The following is a 27,112-nucleotide window of genomic DNA, read 5'->3' on the forward strand; positions in this document are numbered from 1 at the left end:
AAAAAGGAGGGCACAGGTTTCTAACCTCCAAGTAAGCAGAAAGGGTCATATATATCTTCTCTCCATATGGTGTCACTCGATTGAGGAGAAGGGAGTTATGCAAGGAGCTATCCCAAACTGCTTCAAACCGATAGAATGTCCTGGAAAAAAGTACAGTAAAAGCTCAATAGTAAGAGTTTCTCTGCATCCCTCTCATCAGTCAGCGTAAAGCATCTCTTCTTTGATATCATCCACTATGACTCTCAGTGGCTTAGATAACAAACAATTGAAGCAAAGACTTTCTCTTCTTTCCCCAGATTACTTATTTCTACCTCAAATAGTGTGGCATAAGAGACCACTGCCTGTTATGAAAAAGACTCATCTAAAAGAGGAAAGAGGGAATACAGAAGAGAACAAAAGCTGTCATAACACTACAGGGAAGTCAGCATTAAAGAAAAGTGTTAGTAAACAGACAGAACTCCTCTCTACTGCTTCAGGTGCAATTCAGCCCACCTGGACCTCCAAAGTGCATGGGAAGATTCTTTTTTTATAAGCAACACTCATTCTACACCATATTTTAGGACTAACACATAGCAACAAAAGACTGAATAATACTTCGTCTTATAAAACCAGCAGCTTCTGATAGCAAGTCAGAATGATTGATAGGTAGGGATAAGTCCTGTATTCAATGATAAAGATTTCTTTCTATGTCCCCACTACCTTCAAGTAAAAACTTGCAGATCTAGCACAAACTTTTGTAAGAAGTTTCTTCAATTTGATACATGGAAAGAAAGGAACTGAAGGCTCCCACAGTTCTACCTCAGCAATCAAGAAACTTCATCTGTTCAAGTAAAAAGTGAGAGAAAGCATCATACACAGGACAGCTAAATCAAGGTCCAGAGTCACCATTACACTCTCTCCTCTCTAACAGGGGCTCAGGGAAATGAGCTTTCTCTTTTCTCACAGGTAGAGACTGATTTCATGCAGGTTCCTTTGGAAAGAAGTCCTATACCCTTATTGAGGAATATAGCATGCTTTTCTATACTGGTAACAGAAAGAGATGGTATTAATTCTTCATCACCTCCATATAATTTCCCTCCGAAATCCCCTTGCTGTTGAGGTTTTTCCATCCCATTTTGAGTCCAAATGATGTAGTACTAAAAGCGAGGAAGTGCTTCATGTGTATTATTTTTTTAAAGCAAGTTATATATCTAAAGAGCTTATGTACTAATATCCAAGGCCAAGTCAGAAAAACAGAAAATGAAACCAAAGACAAATGACAAAAAACAAGGTGGTGAGTGAAAGAAAGAAATAACAAAAAACAAACCAAGACAAAAAGAAACATGAAACAGCTGAAGAGCAGACATATCAGAAAGAGTTCTGATCTCAAATACAGTTCCCAAGAATCCCCTTTTCCTGATACCAATTACACAATTCTGAGCTAATACATTGAGACACCATGAACTGTGCAGTCAAGTAGTATAATTTGAGAATATTGCTAAATACTGCTTTCATCTGAAGTAGCATACTTAAATTATTTCTAAATGTCTTGCTTCTATTAAAAATGCTACAGAGAAACATATTCTGAAGGCTAAGTAATTGGTAACTTTAAAGACACTTCAATGTAATAATCCTTAAATTGAGTTAGATTAGGCACACAACACAGGGTGTCCTCTAACCCTTTACAAATGTGTTGAGTTCCTATGTTTTAATCTTTCATCATGTCTAAGTTATGAGAGCAATTTTTAAAACTTTTAGCAAGCTCCAGATCTACTATCCAGGCAGAAGAAAAAGTATTAAAACCTGGTTCTCCACAGATGGGAGAACCAGTGTACCTATCCCCTGAATCAGCTCTGCACCATTTGCCAAACATGACTTCTCATCATGAAGAGAGAACACAGGTGTAAATGTTCATCAATGCAGAACTAAGTGCCCGTCTTTAGCAAAATGATGATTTTTGGCTGAACACCAAGTTGAAATCAAGTATAGCTTTGAGATAGTTACTCTACTGGATATTGTCTAGCCAGGAAAGTAAATACACAGTCTTGCCTGTCCAGAGCAGAACTTGCTAGAATAGTTATAGAGGGAGACAAAAAACCAGAAGTGAGCAAACTTCTTTCAGCATAGCCAATAGCGAAAGGAGGAAAACAGAGCACAGAACAAGCAAAGCATGGAAAAGAGGAGAAACAGGTTAAAGGCACCAATGTATAGTTAGAACTGATTTTTGAGTCCATTTTAGCATTAGAGAAACATGGTGAATCCAGAGTAGTGAAGACTTAAAGTCTTCTCTTTTTCAAAGAGGCAGAACACAAAGAAGAGTGCAAATTGTCCCAGACTGTGCAGCCAGCACGCTTGGCTGTGATCCAGTCTGGAAGGGGAAGAGGAATCCAGTCTGAGCAGCTACTACATGTCTGCTTCTCTGCCAAGTGGTAAACTAAGAAGTAGCAACCACATGGTTAAATTTCAGATGCAAATCCAACCTAAGAACAGAGGTTGAATGCCAGTCACATGGCAGCCACTGCTTTTTGTTCAATGCAATTCTGAGCTGGAATTTCAAGTAACCTAATCATTCAGTCCTTGACTTGGTACTTCAAACATCGCAAGCATTACAGAGTCAGAGACAGTAGGAAATTCCAAATTTAGTTCTTTGACATAGAACAAAGGAAGAAAATAGCAACAACTACAAACAGAGACTCTATTCTGATGGCACATTTTGAGAATCAGAAAGACTGAATGAAGGAAGCTCGCTCTTACAAGTGAAGGGAAGTTTACCTTCACGAGTCCTCCACTGAATTGTACCTGAATAAACCCCTGACACAAAGGAGGAGGAGGTGGTATACTACTTCTGGAAGAGCTAAGAGGCACGCTAACTGAATTCAGTAAAAGCTAAAAGGGAAGTGGCAGCAATACAAACAGGACATAAAGTATTCTATTTTCAAGAATCTTTATGTACAAAGGAAGCAAACAGAAAATACCTAGGCATATCCTTATCAAGAAAGAGCCTGTAAAAACATAGAAAGAGCTTCAGTTAGTGCAGCCAAAAGCAGAACAGAAAAACAACAGCTGAGAGGAACAAGTGGACTTAAAAAAAAGAAAAAAAAAAACCAACAAAAAAACCACCAACCAGAAAACAAGTCTGCAGACAACAAGCAAAACATAAGACATAGCCCTTACCAGGGCTTGAGTCCCACTCCATCACCCTAACATGCACTCATCCCACAGCTCAAGCCTTGGCATTTTGGTAAAAGATGGTCAACAGCTTCACTTCTTTCACACTCATCCCTCATCCAAGCAGCCTACCTAATAGAAAACTACAGAGCGATATAGGAATTTCTTGAAATTGCTAAAGAAAGTATAGGGCTTTCCAACCATAAATCCAATAATATCAGACTGGAAACTAGCAAGAGTCCCCTTATGTTCCAGTTATACTGATCCATTAATTCAAATACATGAAAATACCCGCTTCTCAGTGGGAGGCAAAGAATAACTGCTAAAAAAACCTGTCACTGTCTGCATGTACAGACACTAGGTGGCAGGAAGACATTTGGTTGGTAGGAGCAGTGTCCTGAATCCACCTTTAATATCACAGTGGTATTTCAAAGTCCAAGCCTCTAATGGAGAAGGAAGAAGCCATTTCAGTGCCTGGAAGGATACCGCCTCCAGCATTCAACAGCTGCAGCAGAGATGGGCTCCAAAACCATCCCCTCCCCTCCAGAAACATTCACAGTTAAATTTCAGAGATATTCCTGCTTTGCACCAGCTAAACAGAGCCATGGAGTGGTCAAGTGACTTGGCTGATGTCAGAGTAGGGAAAGGCTGTGCTGGCAACACAGCGTTCTGCTTCGCTGCCCTTTGTTGCAGACACTGAAGCAAAACAATGTGGAGTCTGACTGATCTTTACAGCAATGCACCCTAACGAGGGGACACGCACAGCCAGAAACCTCTCAGACAGGGGGCCCTGCTGTTGTTCAAATGACTGCAGTAACATGGAACAGACCTGCCCCCCCCCCGCCGCCTTATTAGAACTGGAGTCAGTTTGTCATACATCTGTATAAATCCACAATTACGAAGTTTAGTTTACAAAGCATGGCTCTTGCTTAAACTGTCACATGCATGTTCCAGGAATAATACAGGTATATACACATCCATAAATATATCCCCCGAGATTGCCCTTGTACTACAATGCTGTATTCTAGCAACAAACCTTGATGTCAGTTTAAAAGTTCTGGGTTAAATTCTGAGATTCCCTCAAGCTGTTCCCTTCCATCCTCCCTTTATGGTGCTTACAAATGGAAAGTAATTCAAATGCATTATCAAGAAATCCTCTGTGTAGACCAATGGACTTCAGCTTTAGCAAGAATTTATGGTAACGCTTATTCTCTATCTATATGCCCTGTGCCCATGGAATTCTACATTTAATAATTATTAACATTCCCAGCTTTCCAAACATCCTGCCAATACCTCAGAAGTCAATGGAATTTTAGATTCCTGCTAGAGTGCTCCCTTTATCTACTTACCTATTGGAGCTGTGAGAGGACTTCAGGTATTTTGCAGAGATAATATTCAAAGATAGAATAGCATCCACAGCAGCTTCATCTACCTCTGCTTTATTTCTTATACGTCCTGAAAAGGGTAGGAGGAGTAAATCAATTAAAGCTAAACCTGAACAGAAGGAATCTGTTTTCCCAAATACCATTTCAGACTAATAAGCATTAAGTGATTAAGCATAAGTGATTAATAAGCAGCTGTAAGTGGAAGTTGCAAAACTTAAGGTTTTCTTCCGGATATTTTTTCAAAATCCTCCTCTCTCAGCCAATACTCATAAAGACGAGATGACTGAATCTGATACAAAGAGAAATTGCTATGAGCACTTTTCTCCCTTACACAAAAACATGCAAAACAATATACTCACCAACAACCAGCTCTCGCACATCTTTCCAGTGCAACTCACTGCCCTTCTCATGGATAATGGTGACTGTGATTCTACGCTGGATTCCCTGTAGAGTTCAAAAACAAAACACTGGTGAAGTATTCACACACACACACACTAACATCATCTATTTTGCACTTATACTGCAAAAATGAAGCAAATAAGATAATTTAAATTAGTCCGTAACTGTGAACAAACACTTAATGTGTTTGAGGGCCCTAAAACTAATGTAAGAGAAACATTATATTCTCATATGCAACAGAAATACACTTCTCCCTCCTCACGCCACAAAGAGGTTTTTAACCTAAAATAGTCCTGAAATTGTCGCTACACTCTCAAAGAAGATATGTATGGTCCCTAGGATATATCAGAGTTGACCACAAAAACAAGCAAATACTTGGGTAATGTGTGCTCATATACTTATATGTTATATTACAGTGTATCTACCAGAAGACAAAACGTATCTACCAAAAAAAGTTAGTAGAAAATAGCAGCTACTCATGGAGATATTCTTCTCCTCCTTTGTCACATGTATCTGTAACAAGTCAAAATATAATAAGACTCTGTAATAGCTGGGAAGAAGGTAAAATTGTAGAATAGAAATAAACACCACATCTGAAAAAGAAAAATTTCCCAGGTGGTAGTTGCAACAGATTCTACTCTTCCACATGTAGAGGGCAACTATCCAGGGAGAAGGCGCTTTGTGTTTAACTGTTTCAAAAGAAGTTGAAAGATGTTTGCCTATATTGTGGATTTGGCAATGGAATAACAAGAGGTTAGAATTGCTCTGCTTTGAACTGGAAGTAACTGATGAGGACACTAGTAAATCCAGAACTCTTTATTTTTTTTTAAAGGAAATTATTGGAATATAACCATTATTCCTAAGCTATAAGAACTGTTCCTATAATTTTAAGAAAGAGAGGAAATGCAAGTCACAGGTAACCTCTATGAAAAGAAACTCAGAAGTTGAGAGTAGAAGAAACATAACAAACCTCTAAACAATAGTTAACTCGGATTATCTTTAGAATCTAGCTAAAGACAAATTATTATTAAGGATTGTTACATTAGCATTTGTGATTAACTACAGGCATTTAAAATGCACGGAGACATTGTGCAGATCTGTCTTATAGCCACATGCAGTGAGAAAGAACCAATGAAAGTTGAGTCCACGTGATCCTTCTGTGTCCTTGGTAGAGATGTTAGATTGCACTGAAGGCACAAATCTGGTCCCAAAGGTTCCTGCTTTTTAAAAGGCTTTCATCTTTCATGAGTGGGATGCGCAGTGATAAGTAAAGGAAACAGCAATATACTAGGAGCCAAATATATTCTCCTCATAGCCCAAAGCTAACAGACTAAGTATAGGACTGAAGGATGACTGACCCTACAGCTATCATTAGACAGCTGTGTGGGAAAGGAGAAGACATGAAAGATGCAAAATCCAGTCATTAGCATTCTGACCTTCCCCCTAGAGATGGAACTTGCTGTACTACAGCCTTCATTAGTACCTGGTGAAGCAGGAACGTCCCCTGACAGGGCAGGCCTCCAGTGTGGTCCACAATAGCAGGAATATACCTGTGTGAGACAGTGAAATCAACAGGCAGGAAAGATATACAAGCACAGCAACCTTACTCTGTATTCTGCTGCCAACAGTTACCTCTCCATATAATATCTAAAGAAACAAGAGTGTTTCTACTGAGTCTCAGGCTGGACTCTATTGCACCACAGTATCGGTGAAATATAGAAATATCATGTACTGTACTTTAAGCACTTCTGGAAAACTATGGAACTCGCTTCTGAATATAATCCCTAAAGACCTGTCAGGGGAAAACCTTCTCTGTAGCAGAGGTGAACATAAAATAGGGCCTGCTAGATGACTTCTGAAGCGTAACGTCTCTAGTGACCCAAAGAATCTAAACTCATGGCCTACACAGGACAAATTTTCCCAGCGCCTGTTCAGCTGGTGTGCATGGGCTTTCAAAGTGGAAAGATTACTCCAAGTGTGAAAAAAGGTCATTCTATCTCTTCAGTCCTTTCCAATGGGGACAATGAATGCCAGCAGAATTTACACCCAATCATTACAAACCAGCCAGGCCACCGCCCAATAGTGACTGCTAAATATCAACTGGGTCTGAACAGAACAAAGGGCAAAAGATCAAACTCCCATAAACCACTGTTCTTAAAATGTAAAAGATTAATGCCGGACTTACTCCCCTGTTGGTTCCAATTCGCTGATCTCAAACCACACAAGGAGGTCATATTTGCTCACACTCTGGCCCAAGCTGGGTTTGCTCATAGTATTTAGCTTTGTAGCTGGAACTTAAAGAAAAAAAAAAAAAGAAAGAAGAAGAAAAATAAAAAAGAACAAGTAAAGCTTACTCTAGGGCTCACAGAAACATGTCATTTCGGTGATCCTACGTATTCCATGTACATATGCAGACCACATCTTTTTCCATGAAAATTACATTGCTTACAGCAACCGTTATTTCTCAAAGTGTTTTTTAAAATTTAAGTTTCTTAATTAATAAAAAGTTAAATAATGAAGCAAAAGTGTATCCAAAAAGTTTGTAAAAATATGCAGTCTCTCTAGATCCACAGAAAAAGAGTTTCCTCAAATGTGCATCAGTTACTTTATGGCTTAACAGTTTGTGATTTAGAATTGTTTCATGTTCATCTGCAACATTACTCACCCATAAAGTACACTTCCCCTTCCCCACACAAGAAATCAATCAATCAATCAATCAACACTTAAAACTTTGGACTTCACTTCTTCACGTTACAAATTGCTAGTCTCCTGTACCAGTTTAGATAAGATAATGTGTATGTAAAGAGACTGAACAAGACTTATTCCAGAGCCATAATCCTGCCAAAGTACGTTTCTGGGCTCCTTATGTTTTGGTATTAGTGTTTACTACTGGCCAGATCCTCTCTAATTCCTTTCATACAAATGCAGGGCTAAACTATGTTAAAAAATAATGGGATAACTGAAATTCTAGAAATAACCTGATATTCCTTCGCACATACTTACATCACAGCTTTTAGGTATCATGACATGACTTCTCTTATCCCTTCGCTCATTTAATTTTTGTAAGTGGGAACATTTTGAGAGCTTAGTTCCTGTGTATTCTGACAGGTATTTCTGTAACTCTGCAATGGATTTTCCATTTTTCTGCTTTCACATACTAACCTCATTGCTTTTATTAAACCAAATAGTTATTCTCCCTTGTAGCCTCTCAAGCCCCATTCTTGCCCTCCTCAAGTGTTCTTTAGATTCTCTTATCATCACACCTCTGTGTATCCTTCAGCTGCCACCATGACTTAATTTCCCATGTGCTGGAAGGGCATAACAGTCCCCAGTTAAGAAAAGGTCCTTATAGGTGTGCCTGTGTAGTCTCTTTTGAAAAACAGAATATGAATTCTGTTTATTTCCTGTGTAAAATAGCAGCTACCCCAGAGGGACAGATTTTACAAGAATCACTTATTTACAGCACTGCAACTCCATCATGTTAGGTAGCAAGCTTCAGTGTCATTTACTCTTCCCATTCATTACTCAGGGCAGTCACTCTCTTATATGCATCATATCATGTAGCTGCACACGAACTCACTACAGCTGGACTCAACGCTGTTGACAGCAAGAGGAACATTGAACACACAAGTCACTCAAGTTTATTGCTAAGCAGAGAAACTCTAAAGTACCAGAAGAGAAAAACAACAGAAAGACACATTTAACTAAACATGAAAGCCAGCTCTAGAACTTCTCATGGACTTATTCTGGCACAATTAATAGCCAGCCAGGTTTTGGGTTTGTTTTTTTTTTTATAAACAGAATACAAATGTAAGTGAGGAACAGCACTGTTAGTAGCAAAAAAAAAAAAAAAAAAAAAAAAAGAAGAGCAAAAAGGAAATTTATACAGAACACAGCAGAATGTTTCCTCTACAGCTAGCCGGTTCTTTTCCTATGCAGCATCTCTCATCCCGATCTCACAAAACTATGTACAGAACACACACACACAAAAAAATAATCAGAAGTCCAGGAAGTTTCAGGGGATAGATTCAGTGACATGGAAAAATCCGAGATACCTAGCACGCTGGAGTTTATAGACTCTCTTTATGGTTGTCACTCGAATAGCCCTAAACTTAATGACAGCATCATCCTTCCATGACCGTAAGTATGGCAGTTCCTAGTCCCAAGAATACTATATGATAAAGATAAGAAAAAAGGATTTTTGAAGCCTGTTTGGGAACTACTTCTACATCTACCACAGATCAAGTTTGGCTACTAACCATCTCGTTTAGGAGCCCGCTCACTCTGACAACTGGGAACAGGCAGAAAGAGAAAAGGTGGCAGCTGGTCAGCTCCATCCTGGAAAGCAGCCACAGCAGAGGATGCAAGCACGTTGGCATGCTCGGATAGCGTGTTCAGCACATGCACGTTTACATAGCCAGACATAAGATACCTAATCAACTCAATTTTTCTTTCATGGTCTGCAAAGGGAATGGAACACACACAAAAAAAGGATGGTAGAAATATGCAGGTGAGAAAAAGCAGGAGGAGGAAATTAAAAGGTGAAATGGAAAAATACCACAAGCATTCAGCATGCATTATTACAATTAAGCAAAGAAAACCAAGGATCATTTCAACAAGACTGACTCACTAAACAAGAACGTTAGAGAGCAAAAAGTTGAAGCAGTTAATGAATAAGCAAATTTCCAGTCAAGTGCTCAGTAAGCACATAAAGAGCCACAGCCAGATCTCACGGAATACGGTCAACACCTCAAGAATGAAATTCCACCCTTTAATGAACCAAGAAGCACTTCCTGCCAGAAGATGTTGAAAAGAACACATGAAAAGGAAGACAGCCAGCAAAGATAGATCCAATGCCCTTTGCAACATTCACTCCATTACATTTCTTGGCGTCCTGAATAGATTAGAAATACACTATGACCCTCATTTTGACATGTGACGTACAGAATTAGACAACTGTTCTCACCTGGCTTTGAGAGTGGCATAGGGGGAGGAAAGAATCTTCGGGAAGGCTGTGGAGGGCTGGAGAGAAATGAAAAGTTATCAATATAGAGGCAGCTAAACATAGAAAAATATATACAAATACACATACATGCACGTATGCATACACACACAGCTAGTACAGTCCTTCGATCTACTTTTGTCTCTAAAAACATCCTCACAATCCCATGAAGACAGGTAAACATCACCTGTCAGGAAAACAAGTAGACTCAGAACATTTCTCAGACTAACCTATGTCCTTTTTCTATTTTAATTTAATTAATCCTAGCTATCAGTAAAAAAATACAAAAAATAACAATTTACTATTTCCAACTGCTCTACCTGCATTTCGCACTGAAAATAAGTTATTTTGGGAAATGCCTGTTAACTAAAGGAAAAGGAACAAGCCTCAGCTGGCATTTCCTCTTAAAAGCAGCATGTGCTTCCTCTGTGCAGCTGCTGCCCTCAGTAGGAGGGCTAACCAGGCCAATAATCCAGACAGCAGCCTCTTCCCTTAAGATGTGAAGACGACTATGACTAGGCGTCCTTTCCCCGATTCCGAAAATTCAAATGCTCAGCAATTTTGGCACTAGTATGTCAAAAGGTTGAGAGCCTTTTGTTTTCCCCCTAATCTCATCTCTCTTCTTTTGTCATCCTACCTTTATGCATCAGGCCACTTGCCCTGAGGAGCAGTGTTAAGGTTTACCAGAACTCACTCAGACCACCACTGAAGTTCTGACTACAATATTCTACTACCACAGTGTTTGTAGGGTGGATGCAGCTGTACTGACAAAACAGCTTTCCACATTTGAGATGCTAGAACAATTCCATCGCTCACTAACAAACATAATATGCTGGGTAAACAGGCCTCTGCCAGCACATCTCAGTCAGGAATCCTACTTGTGAGGGTGTGGCTATATAATTTTCGGAGTATGAGAAAGTACTAACCGAACTGCAGAGCTAACCTGAGCATGATCACAAGCAGCCTTTATGCCAGAACAGCGAACAATACCTGTTGAGATCCTGTCCTTGCAGATGGAGAGGATGCTGCTGATAATGTCCAAAGACTTCAAACACAATAGGCTTTGTTTTGATGTACTCCACAAATGATTCCGTCACTTCCACAGCAATCTATTAGGCAAAGTAAGGAAAGAAAATGAGACATACAAAAAGGAAATCTCGTAAGTCTGAGTTTTAAGAGTCCGTATATTTCATACAGTTTAGTGCCACTCAGTAAAAAGCAGTTGCATTCCTTTTTGATTTAGGCATTAATTCTACCCTTCGATAAAGGAGAAAATGAAAGCCTCAATATCAGGCTTTTTAAGTAGGAGAAGAGGAGGTGGCTACATGTAGCCAAAGGATTAGACAGTTCATAAAAATCAGTTCATCTGGTATCATGAGCACTGCTATTCAGATGTATTTTATTTCTTGAGTTCTAGACTGCTTTCACTAAACATCCTGGAAAGGAAACAGGGAATTCAAAGGCAGGAAGTAAGGTGAAACAGAAGAGTTAAATCTGCCACACAGAATCATTCTGTATTTTGCTCTCCATTGGGGATTACATCATTCACCTGATCACACTCCTTCTACTGTCTACTCTTAATAATTCCCCTTGCCTCCCTTTCCCATGCACCTCTCGTGAGTTTAACAAGAAGGATACACACAACTCCCAGTGCTAGAACAGGCACTTACTATTCATGTAGTTTTACTTACATTCTGAACATGGTAAAACCCAAGGGGAGTCCCTCGACCATTGTTTTTGAGAGGTTCTGTTGAGAAAGCTTCATCGTGCCGATGTAAAAAGCTTTACAACAAAACAAAACACACCACACATTAAAAAAAAAAAACAACAAACCCACCCCAGAACAGTTTAGTGAAGATTGCTGTGCTGTGAATGCAACACTGAAAGGAACCCATAAATTTATTCTGCTAGAACTTTACAGGGAGTTGAGTGATGGCCTAAAGCTAGGAATACCCTAGTCTCTGGGACCACAATTCCTGTACTTGTTTTGTGTCTTTATTACTCCCATTTTTTGTTCTCTTTCTAAGAAACTAAGCCAAAGAACACTTTCACTTGAGAGTGACTGATTTACTCAAGGGTCATATAGCTTTCATTCTAATTGTACATATGTACAATTTAATCGAATTTTTCACATTAAAAGCCATTATTAAACAAAAACTTAAGATATCTCTAACTAGTAGCTTAAGAGTCCACTTTGATTCTTAATTCCTTTCTGCAAAACTTTATTCCTCAACACCATGCTAACACAAAGCAGGTACTGCTTGTAACAGGAATTCCAGTAAACGACAAGGTGTTTTTCTCTGCTTTACCACACTGCCACTGATTTGAAAAGCTCTCAGTGAGACCCCCCCATTGCCCGCTATTATTTGCACTCTCTATCAAACTATTCATTGCCTAATGTAAGTAAGGACAAATTCTTACTTGAACTGGCAGAAAATATCCGCATATTCAGGAAGGATGCCACTGGCCTGTAGCACTGTCACACGGAAGGTGAACACACTGCCCAGTTTCAAGTGATCACCAATTTCCTCAGTGAATCCTTCCATAGTCATCTTTCCATCCAAAGTGGCTGACTTCAAGTCTTAGCGAGAAACAAACATCCCACATGAAATATTTTTTTCTTCTTCTTTCTCCTGCCCCCCCCTTTTCTTTTCTTAAAAATACTCCTTCAGGCAACATTTTAGTCCCATCACACTTTTTTGTTTTTCTTTTGAGCCCAAATTATTTGCTGATAATCAAAAGCTCCAAATACCTGGCAACAGCTTTTCTGCACAGTTCTTCAAATGAATAACTTCAGCATCTATCATATGCAACCCATCGGTTACACCTCTTCCTACCTATCATATTCTTGAAGGACACACAGAACTCCTTTCTATCACTGACTGGAAGTGTCCCAGATTTCCCTTAAGTTCTCCAAAACCACTACATATTTCTTGTTTACCTAGCTCATTCATTCTGTTGATCTCCTCTGGAGGAGTGGTAACCTCTGAATTCTGTCCTTGCCCTTCCACAATTCTTAATTCTTCCAATGACAGTCCAGACCGAGTCATTGCAACTGAAGAAAAATCACTCTGAAAAATTAAATGAAGTTGCGTGTAAGAGACTCCTGCAGTTTCTGGTTTTCCCATCCCCTTCTTCCCCCCGACATTACTTATTCTTTATGTAGAAGCACAAACTACTGCACTCAATGAAATTTAACTGAATTTTAAGACTTCCTACCTTATCAAAATATTCATTGTCAAATGAAATTTTAGCTGTGCCAGACTGTCGAATACCAGATCCATAATCCGGGGCTTCTTCGTCAGCTAAAAAAACAGGAAAGAAAAAAAAAAAAAAAAGAAAAAAATTATGGGGAAGAGAGGGAAAAACCCTCAGAGTTATCGGCATGGAAATTCTGATTACAACAGAAACCAGTCCATAAAGTAGAAGAGGGCTGGTTCCAGTCATCCAATAACAGATTAGAGTAAGTGCTGGAAAGAAATCATCCATCACCAAGTCAACTGTGGGAAACAACAAGACAAGCTATGAAGTTTCATTATGAATATACTTAACTTTAGAGAATTTTGAATGCAAAACAGCTTTAGTATTCATTTTGATTGTTTACTTACTTCTGATTATTGTATCTGAGGTGAATTAACATACCATAATAAAACGACCCACATGGGAATGTATACTTACATTGATTTAAACGGCCATCTAAAACTCTGTAGCCATAAACTAAGCATTCACACTAGCAAAGCTTCACAAGTACACGCTGTAAGTTTGAAAGGCAGCTCTGTCTGCACAATCTGTCCATTTAACCTCCTCCTCTTTGTGGACAGCAACAACAATGAGGCCTGGTTAAACGCCAGATATTTTTTCCATAGTAAATGCATACTCACAGGAGAAATCCCAAGATTCAGAATGTGTTCCGAAACTTCACTTAGGGACCAAATAATGCCAAGGCCCTTTTTCAAGGGATGTCCCTAGTTGAATTTCTATTAGCCATGGTGCAGTCTATTTATTTGGATGGATAAATAGAATATTTATTTGGAAATAGTTGGTCAATGCTAAGGAGACCAAACCAAGCTAGAAATGAGACTTCTGTACACATTAAAATAGATTTTATTTCACTTGCTGGTTTAGTCCCTGCCAGAGTGATTCTTACACATCTTCAGAGTTTGAGATTTCATTATATGTTCCCATGGAGAGTGAAACTTCCAGGGTTACCCTACCTAAACAATAAAGAAATGTTGGCAGTTAGCCACTGCTAGAAAGGACAAATTACAGGAAGTATCTGTGCTCTCACCAGCATGGATAAGACATGGCTAACTACCAACAGTAAACCTCAACTAGCTCACCCCATACTGAAAAGCATAAAATATTAGCAGTGGACTAGCAGACTGCAGTTAAGCTCTGGCACACGTACAACGGCAGTTCAAAACTGGAGGAAGCAATTACCATCCCCATATATCTACCCTTCTCTTCGGAAAAGTTCATAATTCTTGGTGATTAAACAGTATGTTCAAGCAGCTTCTAAGTCTCAATACATTTTAGTGAAGCAATGAAATGGAAAACTCCTGCTGATTTCTGTTTATACTATGCTGAAAACCATCAGTTCAGGAACTTCTTTGCATGCTGTTCAGTCAGAGAATGAAGGAGCGCATTTCTGTGCATTGTTTAAAAGGATAGTGTGAGAAAAGCAAACACATGGTAGATATAACTTCTGCACATCATCACAACTATCAAACTTGCATATTCCCTTGTCCACTGTTTATACTGGGTGCCAGAAAGAAAGTCTTTATTTTTAGTTTTTAGACTGTCACTAGTTAACCCTTTCACTGTCTTAAAAAAATAAAAAATAGCATTCTATTAGTTGTCAGGTATAAACTTCAGTGGTGAACACTATCATTTTAAAAGCTTCTGATTGGTAGTATTATTTCAAGATTTATTCACGCTTGGTCCATATGATTTACACCAATGAAAAAATTTCAAAAGCAAGTTAATAATAAAGAACAAGCATTCTTTGCAACACTAAAATTATTCAGGTATGATTTGTTTGCCTGGTTTTTAAAGTCACAGCTATTCATAGTGTACCAGAGTTGCAATGTAAAGATCTCAGAGTATCTCACCTGCTATAGCTTGCACTGCTACTCGCAGAAATCCTCGTACTTCTCCTTTCTCACTAACAACAGCTACTCTATGAATAAGAGGCACCGGGTATAGTAGATTGCTCAGGTATACAAATGCTCTGGTAACAGGAGGGAAAGAAAACACAAACAGCATTAGGCAATCATCTGCAAAATCAGACTGCAGTGTTTGGTTGGCTAATGGGACATTCAAATCTTCAGACAGTTTACTTTACTCCAACTATTAGACCTGCATTGTGGTCATGTATCCATATTGCCCACACAGGGCTCTTCAGCAGTGTCAAAGCTAAGTGCAGCCACAAAATGCTCTAAACCAGAACACATTGGAGACACAGGGCTTATATTAGCGAGTTACAAAACATATGCAGGAGACAATTTAAGATGATGGCTTTATAAAAGGTAATTTTAGATGCACTACAGTTGTAAATGGAGCTGTTAGCAAGATGGCAGAAGTCTACTAAGGAACTACTGACTATAAAGAATTGTTTGAGTTTTCCACCCCATGAATGTAGTTTGAAGTGATAAATTAAAAGGGAATTGATCTACTGTGTTCACACAGCCTCAAATATTTTACTGAACATACGAAAACACTCTTCAAAACAGATTGACTGAATGTTTTCTCTCTTCTACATACATTTTATAACATTGTATACAGCATAATCAGAAATCCCCAATAAACCGTAAGTCATCTCTTAGGTTTCTTGGAAGATTCACTGAGTGTATGGATAGGGGAAGACAAAGTCTTCAGAGCTAAATATCTGTAGGAGTAATGTATTTGTTTGTTTAAATTAAAAAACCAACCAAAAACCAAACAACAAAACACCACAACAGTACTCTAGAGTGATCATTTAGAAATTACAGTTTACAATAGGAAAAGCAGCATTTAGGCCCAGTGCTGGATGATCCTGCCATACACTAACTTTTAAAGTTATATACAAGCAGGGTCTATTTTGCAACAATAAAGTTTTATTGTACAGATTTTTAATTAAAAGTAATTTTACGTTTCTGCAACAAATTGCGAAAGTTGTTAGAATACCACACTTCAGTGTGATTAGCTCGAGTAAAACTTTAAATGTTGAGAAGCCTAACAAGTCATGTAAAGAATGGCTCTCAACAAGGGGAAAAAAAATGGCAGACTTTATAAATAAAGTGAGCTCTTTCGGAATTCAGAACAGCACTGAGACGAACAGAAGTTTAACCAATAGTTTTACCAGTCATTAAATTTAAAGTGACTAACCAATTATGTATGTAATTATTATGAATTTATGCACATTAAATTAGGCTAAACACCAGACATTTAAGTGAATTTCCTTCTTGCAGACGTTTTTATTAGTCTTTATTATTTAATATAATGAATTCCTCAAATTTATAACTGTTATTATTTAATATTCATAGGGAAAGTCCTGCATTACAAAAGAGGACTGAGAGAGAAATAAAGATGTTCACTGCCTCTCTGGAGGCATCAACTGTAGAATTTGTTCTGTGAACACAGCAAGACTAATCCAAACTCAACTCCTTGTGACACAGAGCTAAGGACCAAAGTTAGCAGAGGTAAGTGCTTCTCCTTGGGTTCGCATGCCCATTCCCAGAATGAAGGCATTATCTTGAAATGACAAGGTAGTCAAACAGCTGTCAGTTGTGAACCAAAGAGACACAAAAAACCAAACTATGAAAAAACCAAAGTGGTGACAAAATGCAATAGAGAAGAGAATGATTAATAAGGCTATAAAAGTAGCAAAACAAAAAAATGAAGAAAACCATACAACAACAACAAAAAAAAAAAACCAACTGCAACATAACACTTGACTAAGATTATGTTCTAATTCCTTTTCAGTCTGCTCCAAAGTGAGGTAAGCACTGATAAAGCAGGGGAAGGGAGAAGAGACTAAATTTAAAGTAACAAAATCAGAATTTTAATTTTATTTTTTTCCCCTCTAAGAAAACATTTTCATTTTTAGCCTTGAAATTTCAGATGGTGCTCATTTGAGAAAGCAGCATCCCACCATAGAAGAAAACAGTCCATCTGTCCCCCCCACCAAACTGGAATCATTCAATTGGACTGGACCACGGACGGAGTTCAGGAAGGTGTGTAATTATATGCTCAACACAAAAAAACACATGCAGTTTGAAAATCACATTTTAAGCTAGGGAGAATGGATATTTTTTCCCCCAACATAAAGGAAACTAAATAGCTTTGCACTGATATATATACAGTAGGAGACAGTTTCATTAACTAATAGAGGTAGTCATTACAGAAGCCTTTCTACTTCAAAGCCGAACTAGTGGAAAGGGAAAGCATTAACTGCGTGAAAAATAAATATATATTTTTACTTGCATGGCTAAAGTTCTGAAGCTGCTGTCCAACATACGACAGCCAAAGCATTCAGCTTTATTAGCAACTACAATTTTGCCACCTCAGTAAGATGACAATCCCAAAGAAAAATATATTTCTCATCTTCCTTAACTTCCATCCATCCAGTCACCTAGCTCACTGGAATCATTTATCCTAGAAGAAGTAAAGCACATAATGCAAAAAGTTTTAAGCTTCCTGTTTGGTGATGAAAATGCTGGATCTCTTCTGTAAAATGGAGAGCAGTAGCACATTTGCTGTACAGAGAAAAGAGCTGTTTTATGCAGCAACGCTGCCTTCCAGTGCCATTCCATCTGCTTCATCACAAGACTGTACCAAGTCAGGAGTGGATGAAATCTTAAGGTTCTCCTCCTCCTCCTCTTCCCACATCTGGGAGGACTCCCACTCCCCAAACATCCCATACACAAGTGTCTCCCTGCACCTTAGCCCAGCAGACTGAAAGAGGGGGGAGCTGTATTAGCAGAAAGATTGGTGAGGTAAAATGGCATACTCACAACAAAACTAGAAATGAAATTTAACAAAAATATTTTTAAAAAAATCAAAACAAACACAGAACTCAGAATGATGACAGATATTTTTTAAATAAACACATCAAAATTTAAATAAAATATCCCACAGTCCTCTCCCACCTCCCTTAAAAACAGCAAACGCTTGATATGTCACACCATTAAATAGAATCAGCCTTAAAGACAGCCCAGCATGCCAGAAGAGATGGCTAAAGGGACCAGCTCTTTTTTTCCTTTTCTTTAATAGTTACAGTACAAATAAAAGACAGTCGCAGCACAGAGAGAGGGAAAAAAAAAAATACCGTGATGCCCAAGGAGATGGATAACTACGTGATCAATTTCTCCTCCTCTCCTTTGTGACCTGGACGCATTATTGCTGATGACTTCCCCAAAAAATATTAAAAATTATTTTATGTTTGTCCTCCACATTCCACAACATATAAAACAGTACACAGTTAAGTGTTACAGAATTTTGGTTTTGTTATAAATTGAACACGACCTTGTGCTCAAGACAGTATCTATGTAGATGGACATACCCTCTGACACTTGTAAGTCACACTGTTCAAAAGTAGAATTCTCATGCTGGAAGACACTGAGGAATCAAAATAGTTTCTACTCAGTGGTGCTAAACAGTCTAACAGCCTTCTGCTGACAGAATCAGCACAATAGGAGAACAGAACAGGAATAGAAACAGAATAGAAAACAACTGCGAAAAAGTCATTCAGCTGTCTACTCAGAGATAATACAAACTAAGTTTCATTCCTCAATACAATTTACAACCCGAGTTCCTTAACATGTGCAGCTTACATGGTTCAGGCTAGTACCCTTCACTGCTGCAGCTTCCTATGTCTGTCTATAGAGACAGAGCTCAGTATTCTTTTTAATACATGGAAACGGGAAGCAAGCTGTGCAATTGCCAGGAAACAACTGTTTTCATTATACACTGTATTTGCTCAGCTTGTGTTGCACTTCCTGAAGAGTCTGTGAAATGAAGATGAATAGCTCAACTTTTTCCCAAGCACTGAAGGTCCCGCTCTGAAAGAACATGCACAACAGGAGAATATGCTGAGTATGCCAGCACGGTCACAAGAAAGCAGTCCTAGCCATCGCAAACAGCGCACATATGCTTTAACTAGCTGACCACCACTTCCAAGCCAGTTAAGATAGTTTTCCCAAATTAACTCTCGTGGATCAGATTAACCTGAAAAAATTAAATTTTATAAAACACATTATCAGACATTGCACGTAAGGGCATAAATTCACAGACATCAAAGAGGACTAATGCAATTTCTTGCATCTTTAGTAACTGTAATTTTTGTTTTAAAGACTAGATCAAGGAAGTGCCAAGTTTTAATCATACCTTGTAAATAGGTCCACTAAAGACAGAGAATGTGGTTAGACAATAAAGCTAAACTGATTAAAAGCTTGTTAAGAGACTGACAAACTCAGTTCACAAATAATGCAATCAAGTTTCCTGCATTTGAGGAAACTGCAAAAAGATCCTGCCTTCCTGACCATGAAATCTTCCCTGCTTACAGTCACAGAAAAGGATAAAGTCAGGCTCTGGTCCCTTCTCCTTTGTTCCTCCCTTCTGCCAGCCATGGAGTCTCAGCCCCTCTTTTGTCCAACACCTGTGCTAACCACCTCCGTTACTGCTTTAAGAAGTGGATTGGCTTACAGAGTGATCAAATAAGATAAAAAGCCTAACTGAGGGAGTGGGAGCAGAAGAGAGGGAAGCAAAGTCACTAAATAAAATCTTTGTTTCTTGTCATGAGTAACATGTTCAAGCAAGACTATCTGTGAAGAAACAGCACAAGTACTACATTTTTTAATGCAACTTGCTGTCCTTAGGATCTGCACCACAGACTGAGGTGTGATAATGTCTAATCGTACCTAGATTGGCTAAATAGATAATACTCTAAAATACATTAAGAAAACTTGTTTCAGAAATTCAAGCATAGTGCATGGGGAAAGCGCTGATAAACACCACCAGCCAGTGAATTTTAATGATGATGACCTTTCACCACATAGTACTTGCTACCGAGAGTCATGCATGATCTGAGAAGCCAAATCATCTCAAAGAACACTCTTCCTCATCCAGTAAAGGACCATTCTTCTTTCTCCTCATGCCATCTTTTTTTCTTCAGACACAGAGGATGTAAGATGAGTTTTCAAAAATGGATTTATTGCATTGGATTTAAAAGACTTTCCACCATTCTCTGAGATTCTCTTCTACAGGAGAAAATTACATACTACAACACTATCTTAGTGATCTTGCAATGGCTAAATAGACCGCTCTAAATAACGCTTAAATTCTGTACACAAGCAAAACCACATTGATTCTATGTTGTAACAGCTATCTAGAAATAGATTTATTCGTATTATCACATCTAAGGGTTATTTTCTCAATTATTATTTAGGTCTTCACAGCCTCTGACACGGGAATTTAAAACTTAATGTTAAACTAGACTCACTCTCTGGCAGTTCCAATTTAGGTATATAGATATTTTGGCTGGCTTGACAGACATTCTGTGCAGCATAAGGCAAAGCCATTGCAGTCTACAGCAAGAGCTGGTCCCTTTTGGCCATTCTCACAGTAACCTCACCAACCTTCCCACTAAAATGAACCAGGGGGATCGGTCGTAAAACGGGTCGCGCCCATCATTGAAGAGGTCTGATCCCTCCTCAGTTCCAACGTCGGAGCCAGTATCATCCACAAAGGCCTCATCATCAAAGTCCTCCATCTCATCCTGCTGTTCATCAGCCAGTTCAGTGATGTCGGAGTCAGCCGTGGAGAAAGTGGGGGAGGGCGTGCGATCAGCAAGACGCTCATTCACGCAGCCATGGAATATGGGGGAGCTAGATATCAGTTAACGGAATACCAATTAAGAGAGTGATGGGAAAGAAGAATGCTTCATTTAACAGCTGTCTGTTGCCATCAGCACAGAGACCACCTGAACAACAAGCAAAGGCTTCAAATCATCTGGACTGCAATGAAACGTAAGGGAAGGGATTGCTTGCAGAGTCAGGAAAAAGAGCATCCTCGAACGGAGCAGAAAACAAATGAAAAATGAATATAAACATGGCTGAACATACAGATACCGAGAGCACATCCATTTAACAGAGCTACAATTCTTATTTCCAACACGCAACATTTCTGTAAATAAAAATATTGTAAAGGTGCAGCTGACATTAGGAAATGTAAGAGAATCCCATCAGATACTTGGTATTTCCAAAGGGTATGACCAAACTATTTGAACCACATATGCAAGTAAGGCCCTGGGCCGCTTTTTCCCTCAGTTTCCAGTTTTCTTCACGTTCTCACAGCTCTGCTCCAGTGACTTTAGACAGAACTTAGCTACCTACCTTTTTTAAAAATAAACTTATAAACTTACTACAGGTTCAGTCAAATCAGATTCTACAAGGTTACACCAGAACTGGCAACAATCTAAAGAGCATTTTCTGCTCTTCACTGTATTTTATGTCTATCAGAAGTCCCTGAAAGACAACACACATGACTAACACTAGTGGCCATACAGTTTATAACCACGTTCAGAGTCAAAGTTCATCCAGAACTGACAAGAGTTACCAGCATACCAGCAGTTGAGATTATCATCACATACCTTCCAACCAGCTTGAACCAATGAAATCGATCATAAAAGGGATCACTGCCTGTCATTGTGCCTTCACTCTCATCCTGTGTATTAGATGCCATTTCCCCAGCTCTGTCGTACATCTCACGCATCAGGTCCAATCTCTGCCTGCACAGAAGAAAGCAGGATTAAAAAATTAAGAGAGTGAATAAAAAAGCAGAGAACACGCAGTGGGGTACACTGACTTCACCTATACCAAAATTATTACAAATTATGCCCTATACTACTAGGTTATATAAAAGCAGGTGGCAAGGAAACCTTTGCAGTGAAAGGAACATGAAAAAATTAATGCAGAGAGATAAGCTGTGATGAGCCTTATTAGTTTTAAAAAATAAAATCTAACCTCAAGTTACAAAAATTAATTGTGAAAGCAAGGTAAGATGCTGGAGAACAAATACACTTATTTAAAGACTCTAGAAAGCTAGTATTTAAAACACCACACTGTCTGGAAAGTTGGCATTTGGGAGGACACAGAGGAAAACAAGTACAACAGAGAATGAACAGCAAGGGGTGAAATTTTTCAGTGAAGCTCCTTGGATATAAGGAAGTTTGCTCTTCAGTAATATTTACATACTTGAGTTTTTCTAAGGACCAGTAATGCGTTGCTCCATTCTTCAGATCCTGGACTTCCACAGCTACCACTGTACGGGGGAAAGGCCTATTGTCCCGGGTCTTCTCCAGCTCAGTGGGCAAAAGCTCTGGTGGCAGCGGTGAGTAGAGCGTGTCTGTCAGCAGGACAAATTGAAACTGTACCTGAATGGAAAAAAGAAAAGTTACTTTAGTGCTGAGAAGTCAGATATCATCATCACAAAGGGGACAGAGACCTAACGTAAGGCAATGTATGAAGCCAGTTTGACTTTTATCTCCACGAACAGATTCAGGTTTTTGTAACATGCTTGTTTTTTTGTTTTTGTCTCAAAATGGCCTAAATCATATTTTTTAGCTGAGTACACGTATCTTGCCTTTATTGTCACAGCTGGCAGAGGTCTGGAAAACTACAGACCTAGCACATCCTGCAGCACGCACTTCTCTCGGAAAGATGAGTGACCACATGAAGTTGAAAGCAAAAGGAAAAGACATAGCCCTGGGGAGATGTACATGTGTTTATGATATCAACAGGAACAGCATAAGGGAAATGAAGAAAAGTAGAATCTATCAACCAGATTTTCATGGATGTTCATTCAGTCAGAAATCTGAATCAGAGACTCACGATGTTCTGAACCCTTTTAAAGCTCAAACTAATAAGCAAGAGACATACAACTAAAGACCGTAAGTAACTCTGAGCATTCGAAGCAGGATTATACAGTCAAAATTGAGGAGTCAGAAAATTAAAAAAAAAAAGCTATTCTGCATGTCCCTACCTTTTTCTTTAACTCTACACTGATCGCATTGGCTTCTTTCAGATATACTGCATTTCCCCAGAGTTGGTCTCTCAGTGAGGTAAACTGGTGAAATTTCCACTTCCTGAAAGCCCACTGTGCGAGTTCATACTCATGTCGTGTCCAGGGCACTAGGAAGAGCAAAGAAACAGAGAAATAAACCACTGTGGCTTCTTCTCTATACCATCACATGCAGTATTTAATACTACTGCTGACTATGTCATCGAGTTCTCAACACTTCTTCTGGAAGAGAAGAACAGAAAACAAAACCCTGCATTTTTATTATTCCTTGAGGAAAAACCAGATTCAAGCTTCCTCACTACTAGCAGTGGAGATATAATGATCAAATAAGGAGATTTAGAATGGAGAAAACAAATTAAATTCTACTCATATTATTTTAAATTAGTTAACAATTATTAAAGCCAAATGCTGAAACAGTAGAATGAAAGCAAGTATTATGGGAACAATAAACTTTATCTGCTGTCCAGAAATGGAGCTATACAGACACGTCACAGCATGAATTCTAAGAATTCCTACCAACGAGAAAAAAGGCACTTCAAAATCAAAACAAGGAAACAAAGGCAACAGTATTATTTTGGTTTAAGACATCTGAACTCTGTTAGTGCCAAGAAGAGCTAGATTCCTTCAAATTTAAGGCCACCAAATCAAAGCTTGTAGTTAAACTAAGCTAGTTTGTGCATCAATTGAATTCAGGGATGTGTATCTACTGTTTACATGGAATGTACTCTATGAATAGGTATTTTATACCTTTATGCTGTGAAGATTACAGCTCAAGAAGTTATGAAGTGTTTCACAGCTTTCCAAAGTGAGTTTTCTATCTATTGCAAGAGATGATATAGCCACTGCTCCTTTAGGCTGGGCTATATCAAAATGATTTTTAGCTTCAAACTCACCTTCTTCCTCCTCCTCCTCCTCCTCTGTTGTTTCAGCTGCCAAGGATCTTGTCTCTACCTGCTTCTGCAAGGCCTGCAGCTTACTCTCATAGTCCTGTGGGGAGAGAGAAGATACCGTGTAGGAGGACAGACAAAAGCAAGGAGAACAGTTAACAGAGACTAACATCTCAGATGGAATGACAGACACAGAGAACAAATACATAAAGACATTTCCATTAATGCTCAGAGGTCACATACCAACATCTACTGTTTTAGTATAACCTGTCCTTGAAAAGAGAGAAGACAGAGGCCAATACAATTAAGATAGTAGTGTTGTTTTTTTTAAAGTCATCAGATATACATGCTCATAGTATCTGTAAGAGGGAAAGGTTTAGGGTATTTTTTGTCGCTAAAGACTGGAAAAAGGGGATTTTGGGGGGAACCTGCTTGCTGCTTTCAGGGAGGTAGGAAAGAGGTAGAAATAAAGAAAAGTACAGAAATAAATTTAAAAGGGGAGGGTTATTCACCTTCATTTTCTCAAACAGAAGGATTAACAGCACCACTGATTTGCCTTTTGATACAAAAAAATTCATTTCAGATTTTAGGAAGAAAGAAAAAAGACATTTTGTTTTCAATTAGATTTTCCTCTCAGGATGTAAGTATCAGTCTTTCACATGTGTTCTTAATATATCAGAAGATGAAAAAAAAAAATACCACTGCCCTGGCAAGTGGGCAGAGAAGTCTGTGCAGAGGTTTCCTCACAAGGAGCACTTCAACAATACCTTCTGGTGTAAGAGCATTTTCTTCCTGTTGAGCATAACCATGCTTTGAAATAAATGCTAGTAAGATCTAGTGACCTTTTTTAAATTTACTGGTAAAACAAATAATTCAAGATATTTATAACAGAGACAGTAACTATGCTCCTGGTCTCAGAGCCTACCTCACAACTGTATTTTATTTTTTGAAGATAATCCTTTGGCATATATCACACAAATTGAACTGGCTTCTCAAGATTTTTATGCAAGAATTGCAATAACAATTCATTAAGTGTTACGGAGGTCTTAAGAAGAATTCTTGAAGCCACTGATATTGTATTCAACCTTCTCTCTTCCGCAGTCCCAAATCCTTAAATTCTTCTCCAATGTACTGTTTGCGGTAATGCATTCTTACGTCTAACAGCTATAGAAGGAAAGCTTTACTCTTTCCTCCCATCCTATTTAAGCATCCCACCTAAACAGCCACATTAATTTGTTTTCGCACAGCAAGTATAGTAGTTAACACTGCCACAATGTGATTGCATCAAATTTAACACAAGTTCAGTCAGAAAGACCTTTAGACAGTATTTGGAAAGGAGATAAACCTGAAGTACGTTACTTTAAGTTTACAAGTAAGATTTCCTGGAGGTAGCATTGAACAGTAGCTGTGCTCTTAGAACAACTACCTGAAAGTACAGAATTTTCAATACCATGAATTCAATACCCATGACCTTTAGGGAGAGAAAACTGAACTATTAAAAATATATGGCCTTTGTATGAGGGCTGCATTTTAATTTTCTAATTTCCTCTTGAAGTTTTATTTGGCTAAAATGCCCCTCCTTTATTTGTGTCTGCTCCATTCACTCTAAGATGGCTACCTACGTATAGTGTAAGTAAACCTTAGCGCAGCAGCAAAAGAACTACAGACAAATCAAACATAGCCTTTATCTTGATATTTCTTCTGAAATTCTCAATGATTCATCGAAAAACTATTCTAGACTCAATGAGGTGGTTTCAGACTTATCTATAGTTCTGAAATACCCAGTGTACTCTTAAAAATTCATTAACATAATGGCATTCTGATATTTTTTCCCCTATCCATGTAGGTAATGCTATCACATTTAAAACCAAGATAAAACAAGTCAGATGCGAAGTGACAGAAACAAGCTTCTCTTACTTGAAAGGAAGGGCAAAATAACTTATTTTCCTGTAGTCTGAAGTGGATAATCTGAGGGTGTCATTTTGAGCAGCTAGACTGTAGAAATGAAAAGCTCTTCAAGTAGTGTTTAAGTAGAATCTTTGATCAGATTCTTTTGTAGAAACTGAAAAGCTGCAGAGGGAATGGTCAAAAATCAGGAGCATTCCATTGTGCAAATTCTACTTCCAGCATGAAAAACCCAGGCACATTAAATTCATTCAAGGACAAAGACCTGCTTCTTGTCTTCTCTATTTTCACACTTGTGAGCCAAGTAAGTGTATCTTCTGTACATTTAAATACCTAGATAAATAAATGCTTAATATAAACAGACACTTTTTATTGACTCCACACTAACATTACTCTTAAAACTAAGAAAAAGAATTGAAGTTTATTTTCCCATAACGAACAAGAGAAATAGGTACTATTTCCCTAAGTAGAAAAACAGGACTAAGATTGCCTCCTGGTACTTGATACTATGGTAGTATTTAAAAATAATTGGCACTGAGCAATAGATGAAGGATGAATTTCAGGTTTGTTCACGCAGAAGGTGCACTGACTGCACTGTAAGAGGGGTTGGTTTGCTCTACTGAGAGGATGGTCGGCTCTCCAGATAAACATTTCCACATCTAATTACTGATAATACACACAATTGTTAGTACCAACGTAAAAGTGCCTCAACTGCTAGAAAAGAAGAGCAACTGCATCTAGAAGCTGCCCTGAAGGCCCATGCCCTAGACTCCCTGGAACCCAGTGCATATTGTTGTACTTCAAACCAGTTGATATCATTAGCTCCATGAATGGCAAAAGGGAATGCAAAGTTTATTTTGCCCAGGGGCATGGAAATATCTACAGCCACAACAACCATAGATTTTCTGAACACAGAAATAAAAAAAAAATAAAAATCATACATTTAGATTAGGCCAAGCTTTTCAAGACCAGGCTGGACCAGCTTTTTAAGGAGAACACTGTGCCATAACAACTTAGATTCTTTGGATCTACATGATGTCTGCATAGGAACTGTAGTGTATGTGATTCACTCCTGGATTTGAGGCATACAAAAAGGTCAGTTTCTTTTGTCTTCAGCGAGCAAAGACAGAACAGCCAGTTCTGCATTTTATTCCAGAATTAGATAAATAGCACACAAGATGGCACAATGGAACAGCACTAAAGAGGAGTATGGCATGTATCTCCTTGTGCTATGAAAAGCCCCCCGTTCCCCACCCCCACCCCCTTTTTTTTTTAAATAAGCTGTGTGACAGTAGACACAAATCTGTGTAGGCTGCTTTTCACATAAC

The 27,112-nt window shown here is 38.6% G+C and overlaps 1 protein-coding gene across 12 annotated transcripts in view; it reads right to left on the bottom strand.

Annotated features, from left to right (window-relative positions):
• Positions 1 to 27,112, bottom strand: part of KIF1B (kinesin family member 1B) — a 94,705-nt gene that overhangs the window by 11,549 nt on the left and 56,044 nt on the right. For 7 of the 12 annotated variants that reach the window (XM_054849352.1, XM_054849348.1, XM_054849353.1 and 4 more), the window contains 17 exons: positions 23,886 to 23,979; positions 22,954 to 23,102; positions 22,167 to 22,345; positions 21,563 to 21,700; positions 20,550 to 20,798; positions 15,045 to 15,163; positions 13,153 to 13,238; positions 12,875 to 13,004; positions 12,355 to 12,514; positions 11,625 to 11,715; positions 10,924 to 11,042; positions 9,898 to 9,953; positions 7,117 to 7,225; positions 6,415 to 6,481; positions 4,892 to 4,976; positions 4,497 to 4,602; positions 26 to 140 (listed from right to left, as the gene is read on the bottom strand). In XM_054849352.1, coding sequence (XP_054705327.1) covers positions 26 to 140; positions 4,497 to 4,602; positions 4,892 to 4,976; positions 6,415 to 6,481; positions 7,117 to 7,225; positions 9,898 to 9,953; positions 10,924 to 11,042; positions 11,625 to 11,715; positions 12,355 to 12,514; positions 12,875 to 13,004; positions 13,153 to 13,238; positions 15,045 to 15,163; positions 20,550 to 20,798; positions 21,563 to 21,700; positions 22,167 to 22,345; positions 22,954 to 23,102; positions 23,886 to 23,979 — 2,052 coding nt within the window. The remainder of the gene's footprint in view (positions 1 to 25; positions 141 to 4,496; positions 4,603 to 4,891; positions 4,977 to 6,414; positions 6,482 to 7,116; positions 7,226 to 9,897; positions 9,954 to 10,923; positions 11,043 to 11,624; positions 11,716 to 12,354; positions 12,515 to 12,874; positions 13,005 to 13,152; positions 13,239 to 15,044; positions 15,164 to 20,549; positions 20,799 to 21,562; positions 21,701 to 22,166; positions 22,346 to 22,953; positions 23,103 to 23,885; positions 23,980 to 27,112) is intronic. The other 5 variants (XM_054849355.1, XM_054849359.1, XM_054849357.1 and 2 more) reach the window with 1 other exon arrangement.

The sequence above is a fragment of the Grus americana genome, chromosome 21, assembly GCF_028858705.1.
Source record: "Grus americana isolate bGruAme1 chromosome 21, bGruAme1.mat, whole genome shotgun sequence".
Classification (NCBI taxonomy): domain Eukaryota; kingdom Metazoa; phylum Chordata; class Aves; order Gruiformes; family Gruidae; genus Grus; species Grus americana.